This window comes from Sminthopsis crassicaudata, chromosome 3, assembly GCF_048593235.1.
Source record: "Sminthopsis crassicaudata isolate SCR6 chromosome 3, ASM4859323v1, whole genome shotgun sequence".
NCBI lineage: Eukaryota > Metazoa > Chordata > Mammalia > Dasyuromorphia > Dasyuridae > Sminthopsis > Sminthopsis crassicaudata.
In genome coordinates, this window is record NC_133619.1 from 513,210,302 (window position 1) to 513,229,512 (window position 19,211).

The 19,211-nt window shown below is 44.2% G+C and overlaps 1 protein-coding gene across 3 annotated transcripts; it reads right to left on the bottom strand.

The window, feature by feature from the left end:
* Positions 1-5,435: 5,435 nt before the first annotated feature.
* Positions 5,436-18,918, bottom strand: KLHL35 (kelch like family member 35). Of its 3 annotated transcripts, none has more exons than XM_074304094.1 (7): positions 18,781-18,918; positions 14,410-15,264; positions 13,535-13,719; positions 12,868-12,986; positions 10,570-10,758; positions 7,917-8,105; positions 5,436-6,250 (listed from the first exon to the last, which is right to left on the bottom strand). In XM_074304094.1, the coding sequence occupies exons 2-7, from the start codon at positions 15,261-15,263 to the stop codon at positions 6,026-6,028; spliced, it is 1,761 nt and encodes a 586-aa protein (XP_074160195.1). In that variant the 5' UTR covers position 15,264; positions 18,781-18,918; the 3' UTR covers positions 5,436-6,025. The 3 variants fall into 3 exon arrangements, with proteins under 3 accessions (XP_074160195.1, XP_074160193.1, XP_074160194.1); XM_074304092.1 differs by having other exon boundaries at positions 14,410-17,928; XM_074304093.1 differs by having other exon boundaries at positions 14,410-15,267; positions 18,781-18,917.
* Positions 18,919-19,211: the final 293 nt, after the last annotated feature.

The window sequence follows — 19,211 nt, forward strand, 5'->3', positions numbered from 1 at the left end:
CTGAGTGTGGATCAGGATATAGCATTTTCACTCTTTTTGTCATTGTTTGCTCACATTTTATTTTCTTTCTCATTTTTCTTTTTGATTTTATTTTTATGCAGCAAGATAATTGCATAAATCTGTATGCATGTATTGGATTTAACATATATTTTACCATGTTTAACATATATTGGATTACTTGCCATCTAAGGGACGGGGGAAATTGGAGCACAAGGTTTTGCAAGGGTTAATATTGAACAATTATCCATCCACATGTTTTGAAAATAAAAAGCTTTAATAAAGAAAGAATGAATGTTGAAAATTATCTATGCATATATTTTGAAAATAAAAAGCTTTAATAATAATAAAAGAGAAAAGATATGTCAGGGGAGGTGGAATGGGTTTAGGATAATTCAGAGTGAAATTGGGTTTCCTTCCTCCTCCAACTGTGCCCCTGGAAATTAGCTCCTCAATTTAAAGCCAAGCTTAGCTGAAAGAGCTATGAATCAAGCAGACGTCTTTGTCTCTGCCAGAAGAAGAGGGGGAGGTTGTAATGTATTCATCTTGTTCCCTCTCCGGCCTTCCACCCTGCTTCCAGACAAGCCCCCAGACCTCCTTGAGGTCTTTGTGTGATTGAAAGCTTTGTTAAATGTGAGGCTCACCTGCTGTGTAAATTGCCTATCTGGAATCATTTTCCTTTAGTTCCGAATGGCTTCTATCTAGGCGGGGCTCCCCCCCTCCCAATTTAGAATTGAGTATGGAGGTTTGTGTATCTTTTCCTGGACAAAGAGAGGGTTAGTTGATCAGAGGTGGGGGGCGGTGAGTTGAGGGGGGGATTATAACTGTGCAATATTCCCATCAGCATTCATTGAACTGCTTCCTAGCCTCTGAGTATGGCTCCCCATGATTTCTTGAGATGTAGGTGGGAGAAAAAAACCTGTACTGGACATCAAAAAACTGGGTCCCTAATCCAGCTCTGCCACTTATTTACTATGTGATATAATAAAGAAGAACACAGAGGTCTCTAGTCCAGGGGTTAACCAGTATATAAACTTATTTTTAAAATATTTTGATAATTGTATTTCTGCAAACTGGTTTATTTTGTAATCCTACATATTTATGTATATAAAAACACAATTCTGACAATACCATAGGTTTCTCCAAACTGCCAAAAGGCAGAGAAAAGATTAAGTCTCTGTTCTAGTCCAGCCCCCTCATTTTGCAGATGAGGAAACTGAGTCTAGTGATATTAAATGATGACTAAGGTCATACTGATTGAAATGAATGGAGACAGCTCCATACATAGCATTTTGGTTCCATATAGAGCATTTTTTCCAATGTATATTAATGCCTCTCAGCTTAAATTTATATTTTGTACATTGAGAAACTTGGATTAAAAGAGTCAGAGTAGTGTAGTAGATAGAGCACTGGGCTTGAAGTCAGGAAGACTTGGACACTTACTACCTGTGTGACTGAGAGCGTCACTTCCTCTCTGTGACTCAGATTCCTCTTCTGAAAACAGGGGGGTTAGATTCAGTGATCTGTGATTTAGGTGATCTTTGGGTTCTTCTTTTTCTAAGGTCCTAAGTCCCTGGAGACTGATTTGGCTTCTAGGTTGTAACCCCAACACTTGCATGGCACTTTCACCTCCATTATCTCCTAGGTTCTTTTTCTGAGAAATGTCCCCAGAGCTTGGCTTGAGCTCCTGACAAGAAATCACATAGGCACATGCTCAATGGGGTTCCTGCAGCTAGTATCCTCTGCTCTGGCCACAATTACCTACTTTGAATTATAGGGACAGAAAACTAAAAGAGACATTAGGAGTCTTTAATTTTGTGTGTGTCCTAGATAACTTTGGCAGGAATCTGGTGAAGCTCAGGGGTCCCTTCTCAGAACCATGTTTTTAAATGCATAATAAAATAAAATCTATTGGATGTCAAGGAAAACCCCTTATCACAAGAGATAGTTATCACAGTAGTAAGTGTCCTATTTCATCTATCCCTGGTTATGAATCTCTGGGTCTCATCTGCTAGATTTCAGTTTAGGGTTTATGATGCTTCCCTTTTCTCATCCCCTCCAAGGCATTCTAGTCACTTACCTCACTCCCCTGTCAGAATATTTCGATCAGGGAGAAAAGGTTACACAGTGCTTATCCATGATGCATCAGTCTTAGTATTTAACACTGAAAGAAGTGCTTTCTGGCTTCCCTCTCCTCTTCACCCCAGAGGCCAGGGGGCTATCTCTTTCTATTACTCCTTTATAGCAAGCACATAGCTTCCTACCCAGGGAACATTGTTAACTAAATTCATCAAGCATTATTAAGATGCTCATTATTTTGGGGGAAGAATTCATCTTGATTTGCCTGGGCTTTGTAGACTGGTTAAAGGAATGGATTGAGGTCAGGGCGGAGTGTTCATGTTGCATGTGATTGCCTGTATCCCTGATGCTTCCTGGCTGACTTTTCTTTACCAGAGTGATCCTAAGTGCAGAGGGTTGCAGATAGTGGGGAAACTCTGAGTAAGGTATAAGATCCTTCAGCCCAGAGGGAACCCTCTATCTATACTAGGGATTGCTGTAATGGGGGGCGAGAGGGGACAGCCTCCTCTGTCATTATCAGCGGCTTCCAGATGGTCCCAGAGCCTATAATCCTGGTTAATCAGTCTGGACCCCAGGCTCAGCTGGGAAACAAGGTTTTTGATGAGCCTGGCCCCAGCTGGGAAGGCCTCAGCACCAGTGCCTCCAGGGGGACTGTGGGCAAAGGAAGGTGCAGGGGAAGCCTGATGGGGATACCGTGCTTCTCATCAAAGCTCAATGAGAAATGTGCACTTTGTGCCTTTAAAAAGTAATCTATATGCAAATGAGGAGAAGGGATAGAATTTTAGAGAAAAAAAGCCTCCACCAGCCTGTCTCTGTCAGCTCCTGGGCTGTGAATAATTATCCCTAATTAAAATCCATTTGGCTCCTCCCACATCATAGAACTACAAGTGTTAGAACTGCTCTTAATTTTTAGACTATTAAGAGTTGTAAGGGACCTCAAAACATGAATTAGAGCTGGGAGGGCCCTTAGAACACAGAATGTCAGAGCCAAGAGGGCCCTTAGAACACAGAAGGTCAGAGCTGGGAGGGAACTTAGAACACAGAGTGTCAGAGCTGGGAGGGAACTTAGAACACAGAATGTCAGAGCCAGGAGGGCCCTTAGAACACAGAATGTCAGAGCAGGGAGGGCCCTTAGAACACAGAGTGTCAGAGCTGGGAGGGAACTTAGAACACTGAATGTCAGAGCCAGGAGGGAACTTAGAACACAATGTCAGAGCTGGGAAGGCCCTTAGAACACAGAATGTCAAAGCCAGGAGGGAACTTAGAACACTGAATGTCAGAGCTGGGAAGGCCCTTAGAACACAGAATGTCAGAGCTGGGAGGGAACTTAGAACACTGAATGTCAGAGCTGGGAGAGAACTTAGAACACAGGATGTCAGAGCTGGGAGGGAACTTAGAACACAGAGTGTCAGAGCTGGGAAGGCCCTTAGAACACAGAGTGTCAGAGTTGGGAGGGAACTTAGAACACAGAATGTCAGAGCTGGGAGGGAACTTAGAACACAGAATATCAGAGCTGAGAGAGAACTTAGAACACAGAATGTCAGAGCTGGGAAGGCCCTTAGAACACAGAATGTCAGAGCCAGGAGGGAACTTAGAACACTGAATGTCAGAGCTGGGAAGGCCCCTAGAACCCAGGGTGTCAGAGCTGGGAAGGCCCTTAGAACACAGAGTGTCAGAGTTGGGAGGGAACTTAGAACACAGAATGTCAGAGCTGGGAGGGAACTTAGAACACAGAATGTCAGAGCCAGGAGGGCCCTTAGAACACAGAATGTCAGATCCGGGAAGGCCCTTAGAACACAGGATGTCAGAGCTGGGAGGGAACTTAGAACACAGAATGTCAGAGCCAGGAGGGCCCTTAGAACACAGAATGTCAGATCCGGGAAGGCCCTTAGAACACAGAATGTCAGAGCTGGGAGGGAACTTAGAACACAGAATGTCAGAGTTGGGAGGGAACTTAGAACACAGAGTGTCAGAGCTGGGAAGGCCCTTAGAACACAGAATGTCAGAGCTGGGAGGGAACTTAGAACACAGAATGTCAGAGCTGGGAGGGAACTTAGAACACAGAGTGTCAGAGCTGGGAGGGCCCTTAGAACACAGAATGTCAGAGCTGGGAGGGAACTTAGAACACAGAATGTCAGAGCCAGGAGGGCCCTTAGAACACAGAATGTCAGAGCCAGGAGGGCCCTTAGAACACAGAATGTCAGAGCTGGGAAGGCCCTTAGAACATAGGATATGTCAGTGTTGACAGGGTCCTTAGAAATCATTTAATTCAATCTACTCACTTTAAAGAGGGGAAAACCTAGACCCAGGGTGTTTAGCTGATTTGCCCAAAGTCATGCAGTGATTTTAAGGAATGTCTCTTAGTTCCTTGCTCAGGACTCTTTGCATAGTACCACACTCAGAGATGACATTCAAAATATGTCCTTTAATAAATAATTTACTTTGTCTTTTTTTTAAAAATCTCCATTAGTTTCTTGAATACAGATGCTTTAAGTATGTTTCCTGAAAGATAATGATGAATGTTGAAGGGGATGTGAGAAAACTGGACACTGATACATTGTTGGTGGAGTTGTGAACGGATCCAACCATTCTGGAGAGCAATCTGGAATTATGCCCAAAAAATTATCAAACTGTATACACCCTTTGATCCAGTAGTGTCTCTATTGGGCTTGTATCCTAAAGAGATCATAAAGGGAGGAGAAGGACCCACATGTGAAAAAATGTTTGTAGCAGCCCTTTTTGTAATGGCAAGGAGCTGGAAACAGTGGATGCCCATCAGTTGGAGAATGGGTGAATAAGTTATGGTGTGTAAATGTAATGGAATATTATCGTCCTATAAGAAATGATCAGCAGGATGATTTCAGAAAAGCCTGGAAAGACTTACATGAACTGATGCTGAGTGAAATGAGTAGGACCAAGAGTGTTGTATAGAGCAACAACAGGATTATGTGATAATCAACTGTGATGGACGTGGCTCTTTTCAACAATGAGATGATTCAGGCCAGTTCCAATAATCTTGTGATAAGGAGAGCCATCTGCACTTAGAGGGAGAACTGTGGGAACTGAGTGTGGATCACAACATAGTATTTTCACAGTTTTTTTTTGTTATTTGATTACATTTTTTTTCAGTTTTCCCCCTTTTATCTGATTTTTTTCATGAAACATGATAATTGTAGAAATATGTATAGAAGAATTGCATATGTTTAACATATATTTCATTACTTGGTGTCTAGGGAAGGGGTGGGGGAAGGGAGGGAGAAAAAATTTGTAACACAAGGTTTTGCAAAGGTGAATTGAATGTTGAAAATTATCTATGCATATGTTTTGAAAATAAAAAGCTAAAAAAAAATGTTTGTTAAAAAAAAAAAAAAAGAAGCATGTTTCCTAACTGATCCAGCTCTGAGTTTGATGACTCAGAAGGCTTGACTTTTTGCCTTGACAAATGACTTAATTTCTCTTGGGCTCAAATTTCCTTGGACATCAGTTTCCTTATTTATAAAGTGAAAAAAAGTTGGACTAGAAGATTTCTAAGATCTTTTTCAGCTCTGAACACTGACAGGTACAATCGACCAGGGGTGAAATCAGAGCAGAAAAGTTCAAAAAAGATGCTCTAGAAAGCCTTTCACAAACTGTAAAATATTTTATAATAATAATAGCTCAAATATTTATAATCCTTTACAGTATACTTTAAAGAACTATATAAAGGTAAGGAATTGAGCCTTTTTTCTTAGAGGTAAGAAATGAAATCCTATGGGGTATATCTGCATTCAGAAATAACACACTTGCCAGCTTGAATGAATAAAAGTAAATCAGGTCTTATTTCTGTAAGAAAAGGGGAAAATAAGTTAATCAGATTTATGTACACAGAAACCTCACAGGAATGGAGGCAGAGTTCCTCGAGGGTCTTGGCAGTGATTATTGTGCATCCAAGGTTGTTTATGCTGAAGAGTCAGCTAGCCCTACTCTGCCCTTTGGGGTTGTTCTGTCTCTGGCCGAGGTGCTGAAGGATGGTGACACAGCCATGGGCACTGGTGCATCGCTGCAGAGGCTGTTGGTTTTCCAAGCACCCACTCAGTGGATCAAAGGCAAAGGTCTTATCGGTGCCTTCTCCTCTCTCATCCCGACCCCCAAGGATATAGATCTTCCTGCCACAAACAGTCACTCCACAGCTCTCCTGAAAGGCCAAGAGACAGACGGGTATTCAGGCTTGCCACCTCTCTTACCTAGACACCTCCTTGGACTAGCTAGGCCAGTTCTGAACAGGTAGCATTTAGGAACGGGACAGTCAGAGAATTATCATTATAGAGCATCAGCATCCTACCATCATCATGGAATCACAAAATCTCAGAATTGTGCCAGCACATGGAAGGGCCCATCTCTCCCATTTCTCAGCTCAAGGATTCCATTCTTCTGTAACTCCACACTCCCCTCTGTCTTCACCACATGCCCTAGCTTTAAAATGTTCTATCATTCTTTTCTATAGATAACATATTCTAATTATTAAATCAAATATTTAATTGAATATAGAAGCAGAGAATACACTCCTAGAGGCTCCAAGCCCTTCATCCCGCTTCTTGTTTCTCTTGCCAGGATTCCATGATGGAGATATAATATTGATGTTCTATATCTACTGGTCATCAAAATTCTCCATCACACTGTTCTCACTGAGTCAGTCTCCCTCTCATGACTTCATGGACTCTTGGGAAAGATACAACTATTTCTTTCTCCATTGGATTAAGGCAAACAGGGTTAATAAAAATTAAGTGCTTTACCTAGGGTTACATAGCAAATAAGTATCTAAGGCTGAATTTGAATCCAGGGCTTCCTGACTCCAAGTCCAGTGTTCTAATCCACTGAACTATCGAGCAGCCTTGCACTGTCTGCTTGGGAAAGTCAGTGACCCTCTCTGCCTCTGAAAACTGACTGTCAGTTCTCCCCCTCTGTTAAATGGGGATCATGACCATTGAATGGACACCCTCATAAGATTTTAGGGAAAGTCAAATGGTACTGTAGATAAGAAAATTCCTTAAAAGTATAAAATTTATAAAAATGAAAGAGATTTAAAGTTCTATAGAAAGTCAGTCCTAGAAGATACATTAAGATATGGAGCATTAGAGCTGAGAATACCTTAGAACACAGAATATCAGAGCTGGGAGGGACTTGAGAACAGTTTGCATATTTATAAATATATATATATACATATCTTTGTATGTGTTTATATGTGTATGACATATGATATATGCAAACTTAAAGCTTTAAATAGATTATAAATTATAAAAATTCAAACTATAATATCATTATTATAAATAATAATAAAAATGGTGTAATACTACATCCTTGTATAGAAAACTGGGAAATTTGTTTAGACACCCATGAGTTCTTACTCTAGGATCCAGTGAATTTGTTTTAAAAATATGATGATATCTCTATTTTGGGCATCTAGGTGGTGCAGTAGATAGAGCTTCAGGCCTGGAATCAAGAAGACTTGTCTACAATTCAAATCTAGCCTCAGACACTTGATAGATAAATAAATAGTCATGGAACTTTTTTTGCAGTTAGTTGAAATCTACAGATCCCTTTTAAGAATAATGTATTTAAGTGTATAAAATAAAATGTGTAGCATTACAAAGAAAGCCAATTTTGTTAAAATAAAGATGTAATTTTTTTCCCCATCTAAATTTATGGACTCCCTGACGTCTATCTACTTGAGTTCTATGGATTCCAGTTTAAGAGTTCTGCCTTAAAATGTCTCAATGGAGAGATTATCTTAAGCCATTGGCTTCCCCTCCTCCCAGGCCATCCCAAAAGGAGCCCAGATGGAACACAGGCCCCCTCCTTACCAGTGGCCCAGGGAGAGAAGCTGCTTCTTTCCAGAGATCTCTGCATGGATCATAGCTGAAGATCTTGTTCAGGAGACCCCCTACCACGTAAATGGTGTCATCCAGAGCCACAGCTTCTATGCACCTCTGGGTGAAGGGGGCTGGAGAAAGGAGTCTCCACTTGTCTTTCCCAGGATCATAGCATTGCACCTGAGGGAGGATATCAGCAGAGTCAGGGAGGGAGATGGATTCTCCTGGTGCTGGAAGCTCCAGAAAGCCAGATGGAGATGAGAGGATCAGGACCTCATGCCTCCCAGCCACATACCACCTTTGTCTATAGAATCAAAGAAGAATGCTTTGCAAACCTTAAATTTAAACTATAATGTATTATCATTATTACGAATAATAATAAAAATGTAAGCTACAGTGTAATACTGCATCCTTGTATAGAAAGCTGGGAAATTTTTTAGACACACATGAGTTCTTAAACTGGGATCTGGTGAATTTGTTTTTAAAATATATTGATAACTCTATTTTAGGGCCACTAGGTGGTGCAGTGGATAAAGTACCAGATTTAAAGTCAGGAAGACTTGTCTAGAATTCAGATTTAGCCTCAGATACTTAGTAGTTGTGTGATCCTGGGCAAGTCACTTAACCATATTTGCCTCAGTTTCTTCATTTGTCAAAAAAAACTGGAGAAGGAAATGGCAAGCCACTCCAAAATCTTTACTTAAAAAACCCAAATGGAGTCACAAATCAGACATGATTGAACAACAAAAAAAATTTTAATGAAATTGGTTTCTTTGTAATTCCCTATGTTTCATTTTATGCATTTAAAAATAAAATTCTGAAAAGGGCCCCATAGGCTTCACTAAACCACCAAAGTGGTCCATGATACAAAAAAAGTTAGGATCCTCAAGACAGAGTCAGAGATTTTTCTATCTAGGAGCCTTGGAATTGATTATCAGAGCCCAAATTGGAGTCCACCCAAGAGTTGTGGTTCCTGTGTCCACCTCTCTCCAATCCATCCTCTTCTCTCCTCATCCTCATCTTGGACTTCTTCTCATTTGGACTGCTAGAACAGCCTCCTAATTAATCTACCTGCCTCCAGGTTCTTTCCTCTCACCCCATCTCTCCTATAGCCCCCCAAATCATTTCCCTGATCCCAAGGTTTGACCAGATTCTCTCTGCCAACAATACTGAGTTTAAAATATTTGACTCACATTCAAAGTCATCTGCATTCTAGTTTCAATTTCCCTTTTAATCCCTTGCTGGTTTTCCTACATTCTGTGTTTCACTCAAATGAAAGTCAAATTGAGGGAAGTGATATAATAAAGTGAAAAGAGCCCTGACTCTGGAGTCAAAGAGCCTGAGTTCAAATTTTACTTATGACACTGATGGCCTGTGTGACCTGGGGCAAGAAGAAATCCCTTCTCAAGGACTCAGTTTCTTCATCCATAGAGTGGGGGAAGTTGAGCAGAGGGCCTCTGAGGTCCCCTCCACTCTAGATCTAATCCTAGAACCACTTTTTCTCCCTTCTCTACGAATATTTTGCTTTCTTGTCGGTGTACCTCTGTTCAAACTCTCCCTAGCTGAGCCAGATCCCCTTCCCTCTCCTGTCACCTTAGATTGTGTATACCTTTTGGCCCAATCATTACTGGGTCTGTATCCCAAGGAAATCATAAAGGAGGGGAAAGGACCCACATGTGCAAAAATGTTTGGAGCAGCTCTTCTTTTGTGGTAGCAAAGAATTGGAAAATGAGTAGATGCCATCAATTGGGAAATGGCTGAACAAGTTATGGTACATGACAGTAATAAAATATTATTGTTCTATAAAAAATGATGAACAAGCTGATTTTAGAAAAGTCTGTAAAGATTTCCATGAACTGATGCTGAGTGAAACAAACAGAACCAGGAATACATTGTACGCCATAACAGCAAGAAAGTGTGATGATCAACTATGAAAAACTTGATTCTTCTCCGTGGTTCAGTAATTCAAAGCAATCCCAATAGACTTTGGGCAGAAACTGCCATTTGCCCCCAGAAAAAGAATTAAGGAGACCCAATGTAAATCAACACAAGCTATTTTCACTTCTTTATTCTGTTTTTTTATCTCTCCCATGGTTTTTTCCCTTTTGCTCTAATTTTTCTCTCCCAATATGATTCTAAAGCAATGTGTGTTAATAAAATTTTTAAAAGCAATAAAAGAAGAAAAAGAAATGAAAGGAAATAGAGTAGGTAATGAGGAAACAAAACTATCACTCTTTGCACATGATTTGATAGTATACTTAGAGAATCTTAGAAAATCAACTTTAAAAAACTACAAGAAAGAATTAACAACTTTTGCAGTTGTAGGATATAAAATAAACCTACTAGACATGGAGTTTCCTGAGGATAAAAGATTTTTATCCAATCTCTCTCTCTCTCAATACATGAAGCATATTATAAGCACTCTAAAAATGCTAGCCTTGTATCTGTTTAATTGAATTGAACCAAGAATTGTCAACTAGATTAAGTGCAAGAGCCTTGTGTTGGTCAGGAAGGAAGAGGAACCTACCTAGAACCAGAAATTTCACTGTCACCTTAGACAGCAGTGGCCCTGTCATCTAGCAAAAGGAGTTCTAAAAGCTTAATTTCCTCTACCTCCCCATGCTCATTCCTTTGCGGGGCTCACCTTGTCTGTGTTGGAGCCGTCATCCATAGCACCTCCAATCACGTAGAGCTTATTGCAGCAGGGCACCACAGCTGCTGAGCTCACAGCCTCCAGGAGTGGGTGTACGGGGGTCCAGGTGTTGAAGAAGGGGTCATAGCATTCCACACTCCTCAGGCGGTGGACACCATCAAAGCCTCCCACAGCATAGAGCTGGGAGAAAGAGGAGGAGTCCCAGAGGACCAAGTGGTCAGTGTTGAATTCCTGCAGTAGCTCCCCCAAACTCTTGAGCTCTGATTTGAGGCTTTCCAACCTATGTGATCTCAAGCTACCTCTACAGCCTGATCCTCTCAACACTTTCCTATTATGTGAAGTCTCTGCTCTGGCTAGTTCTCCTTTTCCTGGCTTTCTTCCATGTCTCCTTCCTTCCTTCCCTTCCCTTCTCTTCCATGCCCTTTTTCTTCTTCTCTTCCTACTTAATGTTATCCACCTTTGAAGGACCTGGTCTAATCCCACCTCCTTTAGGAAGTCCCTCCTCCTAATTTCAGCCAACAATCAGAAATCTTTAGTATTTCCATCTAGGGCATGGATCTTTGTGAGATTAATGAACCTGAATGGAAGGAATGCTGGACTTAAAATCCAAAGATCTGGATTGAAATCCTTCCTTTAGCAGTCATGTGACTTTGTACAAATCTCTTCCCTTCATGGGGACTCAATTTTCTTTTCTATAAAATAAGAGCATTAAAAAAGTCTGTGTTTCTTAAGGTCTCTGAGACTATAGTAAACTTTCAGAATGGCAACATTCTGTCTCTAAACTAATGGGAAGCTTGTGTGTATTTTCTTTTCTTTATCTTTGTGGGAAGGGGTGGATGGTAAGTAGGTAAGGATGAGGTAGAAGTCAGAGCAGGATACTATGTCATCAGGAGAATTACTGAAGGTTAAAAAAAAAAGGAGCAAGAAACTAGATTGGATTAGTGAGTTTGATCTAGCACCAATTACAGATAGGCATGGGACTGTTGGAGGGCTGAAGTTTTGAGGTCTTAACTAGAAATGTTTGTTCTTAGTGTAAACAGTACAACCAGATCTTAATTCAGTTGTTCTGGGCTATTTTTGGTGGGGGAGCCCTGGAGACCTCAAGAAACTACCAAAGGGCAAGTGAGGAGGGGCTCATCTGGTGGGGGCTGCCAGCAAATTTTCTTGATTGTTTCCTATTTTAACTAATTCTTGGTAACCACAAGCTAAGCTCAGATGTCTCTGACTGCTAAAGGACTTCAAGTGATATCAGCACCCTGAGACAAAGTCCCAATCACCCTACCCTGCTTATGGTTCAATTAAAGATGCTAATTTCATATGGATCCAAAAGGAGGGGATGTGTAGACCGGGGGGTTACAACTCCAGAGAATATCTTGGGAAGTTTCAGTCTATTTCAGCTGGAACTGGGTCGATTTTGGCCCTCTACTTCTAATGACTTTACAATTTACACATCTATATATTACCTTTCCTTTATAAATCAACCTTAGAAATGAACCATCTCCATTGTGTTGTGATGGGGGGCAGATGGGGGAGCAGGAGCAGATGGCAGCCTTTGAAGGCAGCAATAGAAAGGGAAAGATAATTAGGAATAAGATATAATGCAGGAATCGAGCAGGTTCAGGGGCCTGGAACAAGAACTCAGAAATCAGAAAAGGTTTTGAGAGCAGTGAAGAATAGAAAGCCTGTGGGCTGAAGTAAAAAGATTCTCTGCACAAATCTTAACAATCTAGGGCTTTCCCATCCAAGGTTAGCTTGATTAGGTTAGTTAGTGTTTGATTTGTATGTGTCTTGTGAGTGATTTAACTACATATATGGTGTCTCTCCTGAAGGTCTTTGGGATACAGATTCTTTAGGTGACTAGAATTAAGACAGCAAGAGTTTATTTCTTGAGTTTATTATTAAGGGGATCTCTAGCTAGCATTTACATAGCACTTTACAAACTGTCGAGTGCTTTACAAATATTATTGCATTATTCTCACAACAACGATAGGAGACAGGGGTTATTTTATTCCCATTTGACCATCAGGGAGGTCCGCTGTGGACCTTGGGAGAGAAAAACAGGGAATAAGCATTCATGAGGTGCCTTACTGTGCTAAGTGCTCTTACTCATCTGATCAGTCAGCCCACTCCCCTGGCCTTAGGGATACCCCTGCCAAGCCTCATACACCCCCTAGATCAGCTGGGCTTGGAGCCTTCCGGATGAGTTCAGCCCTGGGATATTCCTTTGTAGGGGCAGTTCTGACAAATGGAGACCCAAGGGGGTTGGCGACCCAGATGGCACCCACCTACCCGCCCTTGCATGACGGCCATCTTGTGCCTCCATCTGCCCTCATTCAGGGACGCTGCCCTGACCCAAGTCTGCAGCTGAGATCGGAACATCCAGAGGTCACGGCTGTGGATGTGGCCACCTGAGGAGAGTGAACCATAGAATGTCAGAGACAGAAATGATCGGAGAATATAGAAGAGAATGGCTGACCTGGAAGGGACCTTTGGACAGTGTACATAAAATGTTGACAGAAATCTTAGAAGAGATCTGGTATGGACCCCCGAACTTAGAGTGGTAGAGCAGGAAATGGCAGCATGAGATCATCTGTTTAACCTCTTCAGGTTAGAGACAGGACATTTAGGGCGAGGGAACAGAAGGGATTTGCTCAGGGTCGCAGTGTCCATGTAGATCGTGCTCGTGAATGGTGCAGTTCCCCTCTTGTGTGCGGCCATCCCTCTCCTATGTAACACAGGCAAGTCTCACCCCTTCTCTGGACTCCAGTCTCCCTCTCTGTGAATTGGGAATTGACCCACATTATCTCCAGGTTTCTTTTTGGCTCTAAATTCTGGATGGAGAGGTGGGGCCAGCAGTGGAGCAAGAGGAGAGGATGAAGCGGAAGCTCTCCAGGCTCTCCTGCTGCTCGAGGGTCTCAGCCAATGCAGGCAGGCTTGGGAGGGGTCCTGTGCTCACCTGAGAGATAGACATCATTCCTCATGGCGCACATGGCAAACTCGGATTTGGTGCAGCCAGGCACACTGGGCAGCGTCTTCCACTGGCGGCTCCAGGGATGGTAAGCGTCGGCGAAGGGCAAGGTCAGCAGTCCTGTCCTGTCGCAGCCACCGACCACCACGATCACTTCGGCCAGATCCATAAACCTAGACAGGGAGGGAGGGAGGGAGGCTGGGACAGACCAGGAATTCCACCAGTCCCACAGGCTGCTGACTCCCTCCATCATTAATCCCAAGGCAAAATGCATCCCCTCCAGATTATTTCCCTCTCAGGTCACTGGCCCAAGTCCCACTGATCTTTTAGGTTATCACTGAACAATCCCACTGACTTTTGCCCTCATGACCTCTTCAGTTTAATGATAACTAGTCTATCTCATCTCTAAGTCAATGACGCCTCCCTTCTGACCACTGTTCCCAATGACCATTCAGACTACTAACCACTGAACACTGATCTCTCAGGGACTGACCTTTCAGGCCACTGACCATCATGCTGAGCTCCGAAATTTTACTAAAAATGAATGTTAAAAATTGTCTTTATATATAATTGGAAAAAATAAAATACTATTTTAAAAGTCCTGCTGAGCTCCACTTTATATCCCCTCCTCCATCCGGGCTCTTCTCCCTCATTTCACTGAGTGTATCATCCCTTGCTCCCTCTGATTCCACTTATTCCCTGACCACTCAGCCACCCTCCTAATTTTCAGTGGTCATCAGTTTTACCACTGATATATCTGTTGATTTTTACTCAATCCTGGGGTCCTGAAGGGCAGGAGCCATGCATCTCCCAGAAACCCTAGCACCGCCCTTTGTTTCTGGGGGGGCTAGAGGACCCCCTACCTCCTGGGGGTTGCCTTCCATGAGCTGCCCTCCCTCCCAAGGATGAAGCACTGGCGGGCCTCCAGCAGAAGCGGGTAGCACTCGCGGCTGGCCCGAACCATCTCATCAGCCTCCACCTTCTCTAGGAAGTAGGCCGGGGCCAGTAGAGGAAGCCGAACTTTCTTTAAGAGGCCCGGCAGGTGTCCGCGTCTGGCAGGGGGGTCATGTCGCACCCAGCGCATGGCAGCCTCAAACACAGCCTCCTCCCTTGCCACCCCCAGGCTCTCATCGGCCAGCAGCTCAGCCACCTGGGCCAGTTCCAGCTCCAGGAACTCGGGCTGGGAAGAGACTTGTGGAAATGCCTGGCGCACCACCCGGAGGCTCCCCTCTGCCAGGGAGGGCAGGGAGAAGGTCTGAGCCAGCCTGAGAAAAGCCAGGCAATTCTGCGGTCCAAGCTGGCCCTCCAGGAAGTTGGCGCAGGTCTCCCGAAGTGGAATCACCCCTAGCAGATCAGACAGGGCCAACAGAGCAGCTGCGTCCTCCTCCAGAAGGCTCACGCCAGCTCCGTAGAGGTGGTCCAGGAGTAGACCTAGGACTCCAGGGGACACTTGGGGAAGGAGCACGACATCCTCTTGGGGGGCGCCCCCGGAAAACAGGGCTTGGAAGTAGGTGCTGCCAGCTGACAAGGCCGCGCGGTGACAAGGAAAATCACAGTCGCCAGCTCGCAGGAGCACATCCGTGAGGGTGCCTCGGAGCTGGTGCACACTGGGCCTCTGCAGGACCTGCTGGGTACTGTCAGAACTGACGCAAAGCTCAGCTTGGGATGGATGGTCCAAGTGAGACTCTGCTTCCTCGCCGCTGGGGCTCTCAGGCATCCTGCTTTATCAAAAAACAAACAAAAGAGAAATGACTTTTCTCCTCGATATTTCCAAGGCTTGAAGGAAGGAGAGCTGAGGAGATGAAGTAGGTTGTGGCCCTGTCTTTCAGCATCCAACTCAAGGCCCCTGCTTTAACCACTCAAGTACCCACTTGCAGAGAGTGATCCATCACAACTTCAATTCAGTCCAAGCCAGAAAACATTAATTAAATGTCTACTCTGTGCCTGGCAAGGATGTTGGGGAACCAAACAAAGACATCCATTTTATCCCCTGTTCTCTGCTAATGTAGCTTTTACCCTCATTGCCTCTCACTTGGGTTATTGAAATAGCATTGTAATTGGCTTTTCAGCTTCTAGCCTCCCCCCTTTCCAAATCTAGCCTCCCCAGAGCTGCCAAATTATACTCCCAATACAAAATCTGATCATGGCACTCCCTTACTCAAAAATCTTCAATGCAAAATCCTTAGATTAGCAAAACCTGGCTCCCCCCCTCCAGTCTTCCACATTCCTTCCCTCCGTGCCTTCCTTCCACCCAAACTGGGCTTCCTGGACCATGTCCTGCACATCCTTCTCCCACCTCTGGTCCTTTCAAAGGCTGCCACCATATTTGGAACATATGCCTTCCTTCTCCCCCTCCTAGGAAAAGATTCTTATCTTCCCTCAGAACATAACCCAGGTGCCACCCTCTACATGAGGCTTTTTCTGATCCAGCACTTAGCACAGTGCCCGGCACATAGTAGGCACTTACTAAATATTTATTTACTCACTGATGGATCCTCCACTTATTAGTGTTATTTCTAATCTAAATATTCTCATTTCTTCACCTTCTCCTTATGGTTTTCAGTCCTCTCGCCATTTTAGACATGTTCCCTTAATTATAGAAAGCTTGACCCTTTCTTGATTTTGCATGGGGCAGTTGGTAGTGGGTAGAGTTCTGGGCCTGGAGTCAGGAAAACTCATCTTTCTTAGTTGAAATTCAGCCTTAGACACTGTGTGACCCTAGACAAGTCACTTAACTCTATTTGCCTCAGTTTCCTTATGTTCCTTAAAATGGAGAAGGAAATGGCCACTCCAGTATTTCTGCCAAGAAAACCCCAAATGGGGTTAGGAAGAGTCAGATGTCTGAACAATAACAAAGATCTTGCCTGGTCAGCCTGGCACTCCCTACTTCATTGAACCTCAGTGAGGAAAGTGGTTTATAGACTGCAGCCAGTTTATAGATTGTAGAGTCTTCCTGTGTGCAAGTCTTTGGGGCCTTAGTTTCTTTATCTGTAAAATAATGGGGCAGGAATGGAATGGATCAGGGCTAGAGCCAGTATAGGGTGACTGCCACACCCATCTCTTGGGATCTGGATATCCACTGAGGTGGGTTCTTCCTGACCTGTTATGGACCGACCCCTCAGGGTGTTTTGGATTGCTGGGTGGGATCACCAATACCATTATGTCCTCCCCAGATTGTACATTCAGCCCTGGTCCTGTCCTCCCTTACAGCCCTTCTCTTCTATTGTTCAACTTCCTTTCATCCTGGACCCCTTCCTCAAGGTTCTGGTGTTCATTGAGATCTGCCTTCTTCTGGCGTCTTCTCCAAAGCTCTTGGCTCCTTTTCTTCTGTCACACGACAGACAAGGACAGGAAAAGGAAATGGCATTTGCCTTACCCCCAATGCTACTTTCAGACTGTCTGCACACATACACACAACTTGTCACCATTACTCAACAAACACCCACCTCCTCTCTTAGGTTCACCCAGTCTGGAGCCAGCCTGGGTCCTACAATAGGCTGCCTGTCCTTCCCAACAAGTTCATTCTCTGGTTCACTCTCTTCTGCCTCAAATCCCTTTATATACGCTCTCCCTTTCCCTCTTAAATTTCTTCAGCCTAAATGACCTCTGGCCCCTGGATTCCTCAGCACAGGGCTAGCACCATAGGGCCTAAGATGTAGAACTGAGAGGGATCTCAGTTTACAGAGATCTTCATTTTACAGAGGCAAAAACTAACAATTAGAGAATATAAGTAACTTGTTTAGGTCACACAGACAGTAAATGTCAAAGGTGAGAATTTGAACCCAGGTCTTCATTTTTGTTTTTTACTTGTCCAAGGTAGTGTCAGAGTGAGAATTTTATTTTATTTTAATTTTAAATTTCAACAGTATTTTATTTTTCCAACTACATATAAAGATAGTTTTCAACATTCATTTTTGTAAAAATTTGAGTTGGGATTCAGGTCTTCTTAATTGAGCATTTCATCTACCATGCCGTAGTCACTGTCATTATATGTTAGACACTGCTTCCCCCTCCCTGCCAACTCAACTGAATTTGCCTAGGTGTCAATGTTTCCCATTATGAGAGGAGGAATAAGATTTGCCCGACAGCATCCCAGCTTCCCTTCTTCTCTCCACATCACCCACAGCAGAGTTCCATACAAGATCGGCCCATTCTCCCAACCTCCTGGCTGAGAGGAGGAAGGGGCTGGCTCATTGGAAGAAGATGTTGGGAGGAGAATCCAAGGTCTTCTAGTTCAGTCTCCCTGCCAGTTCAGGACTCTTGGACTCCTTGGTATCTCCTGTGACAGAGAGCGTCAGCCTTCTGAAGCTGATTGGGACGGGCCTTGGAGTCGGGGAGACAGATGCAAGATCTGCCTCAGACACTTTATCTCAGTTTCTTATCTGTAAAATAACATTGGATTCAAAAGCCTCTGAGATGCTTCCCAGCTCGAGAGCTATGATCTTGTCGTCAATTATGGGTCAACTCTGATTGGTATAAAGTCTTAATATGAGTAGAATATATAATAATATATAGTAACTAATATATGTAGTATTATAATACATTATATTATATAGTATAATACTATATTGTATAATTATAATATATCACATTATAATTATACTACATAGTATTATACTATATAATATAATTATAATATATAGTATAATAGATAATTCAGCCCCAACATTCCTAGTTTTTCCTTAAAGGCTAAGCCGGAAAAAAAGCACCCTACTCTCAGTCCCAAGTCAGCCCTGCAAATCCTGGGAGTCAGTGATCCCAACCGAAGAGCCTTCTTTCCCTAAGATCCCTGGTTCACTCACCTGATAGCCCTCAGATCGGCTCCTGTCCCTTTCTCCTGCCCTGCGGGCTCCAAGCTTGTCACTGTCTCTCAGAGAACTCCAAGACCCGCAGAAAAACAATCGCGAGCGGACTAGCTCTGGGCCTCGTGCCCGCGTAACCAGCAGTTATTAAGCACCACGGGCCCCGGCGCTGGGACAGGACCAGATTTGGAGCGGGGCGAGGACCTTAGAGATTCGCCGTCCGATCCTCCCGTTTTACAGATCAAGAAACTGGTGCCAGAGGCCGGCATGGCCCGAAGTGCCAGGGCCGGTCAGAGCTTGGGGCTTCTTTAAGTTTAAGGTCACAGTCCTGGAGGGGCGGACGCACAGACACACCGCGGCCGGGCCATAGCCCGAGGCGTCCCGACTAGCCGCCGGCCTCTGCCTGGGCGCAGGGGGACGCACCGCACTTACCTGGAATACACCTGGCTCGTCCCTCGGAGCGCCACCGCTCAGTCCGGCCCCTCCGCCCCCGCGCTGCGGCTCTCAGGCTCGGGCGGAGAGTGAGGGGAGGACAAAGCCTCAGAGCCCGAGGCGGGGGGAGGAGGGAGGGAGCCCGGGGAGGGGAAGGGAGGGAAGGGGCGGGGAACGCGCTTTTGTTCCCTTCTGGGGACTCCCGGCGGCTCGGGGCCGGCGTGCACGTGGCCGTGTTTGTTAGTGATCAGCCCGAGGCTTGTACCCCGCGGTGGGCGATTCTGTGCATTTGAGTGTGTATGGGAGTGACTGACGTCTGGTACCGCGGTGGTCTTCGTTCCTTTGTCACTGTGAGCCGGTGCGGACAACTGCGCCCTGTACGTGTGCCAGCGAATATGCATTTATTAAGCACCTACTGAGTTCTAATCTCT

Coding starts and splice junctions, on each gene's coding strand:
- KLHL35 (XM_074304094.1), bottom strand. CDS start 15,263: ATGCCTGAGAGCCCCAGCGGCGAGGAAGCAGAGTCTCACTTGGACCAT. Junction 13,720..14,409: donor TGGAAGGCAACCCCCAGGAG/GTAGGGGGTCCT, acceptor CTCCCTGTCTAG/GTTTATGGATCTGGCCGAAG. Junction 6,251..7,916: donor CTTCTCTCCCTGGGCCACTG/GTAAGGAGGGGG, acceptor TTGGCCTTTCAG/GAGAGCTGTGGAGTGACTGT.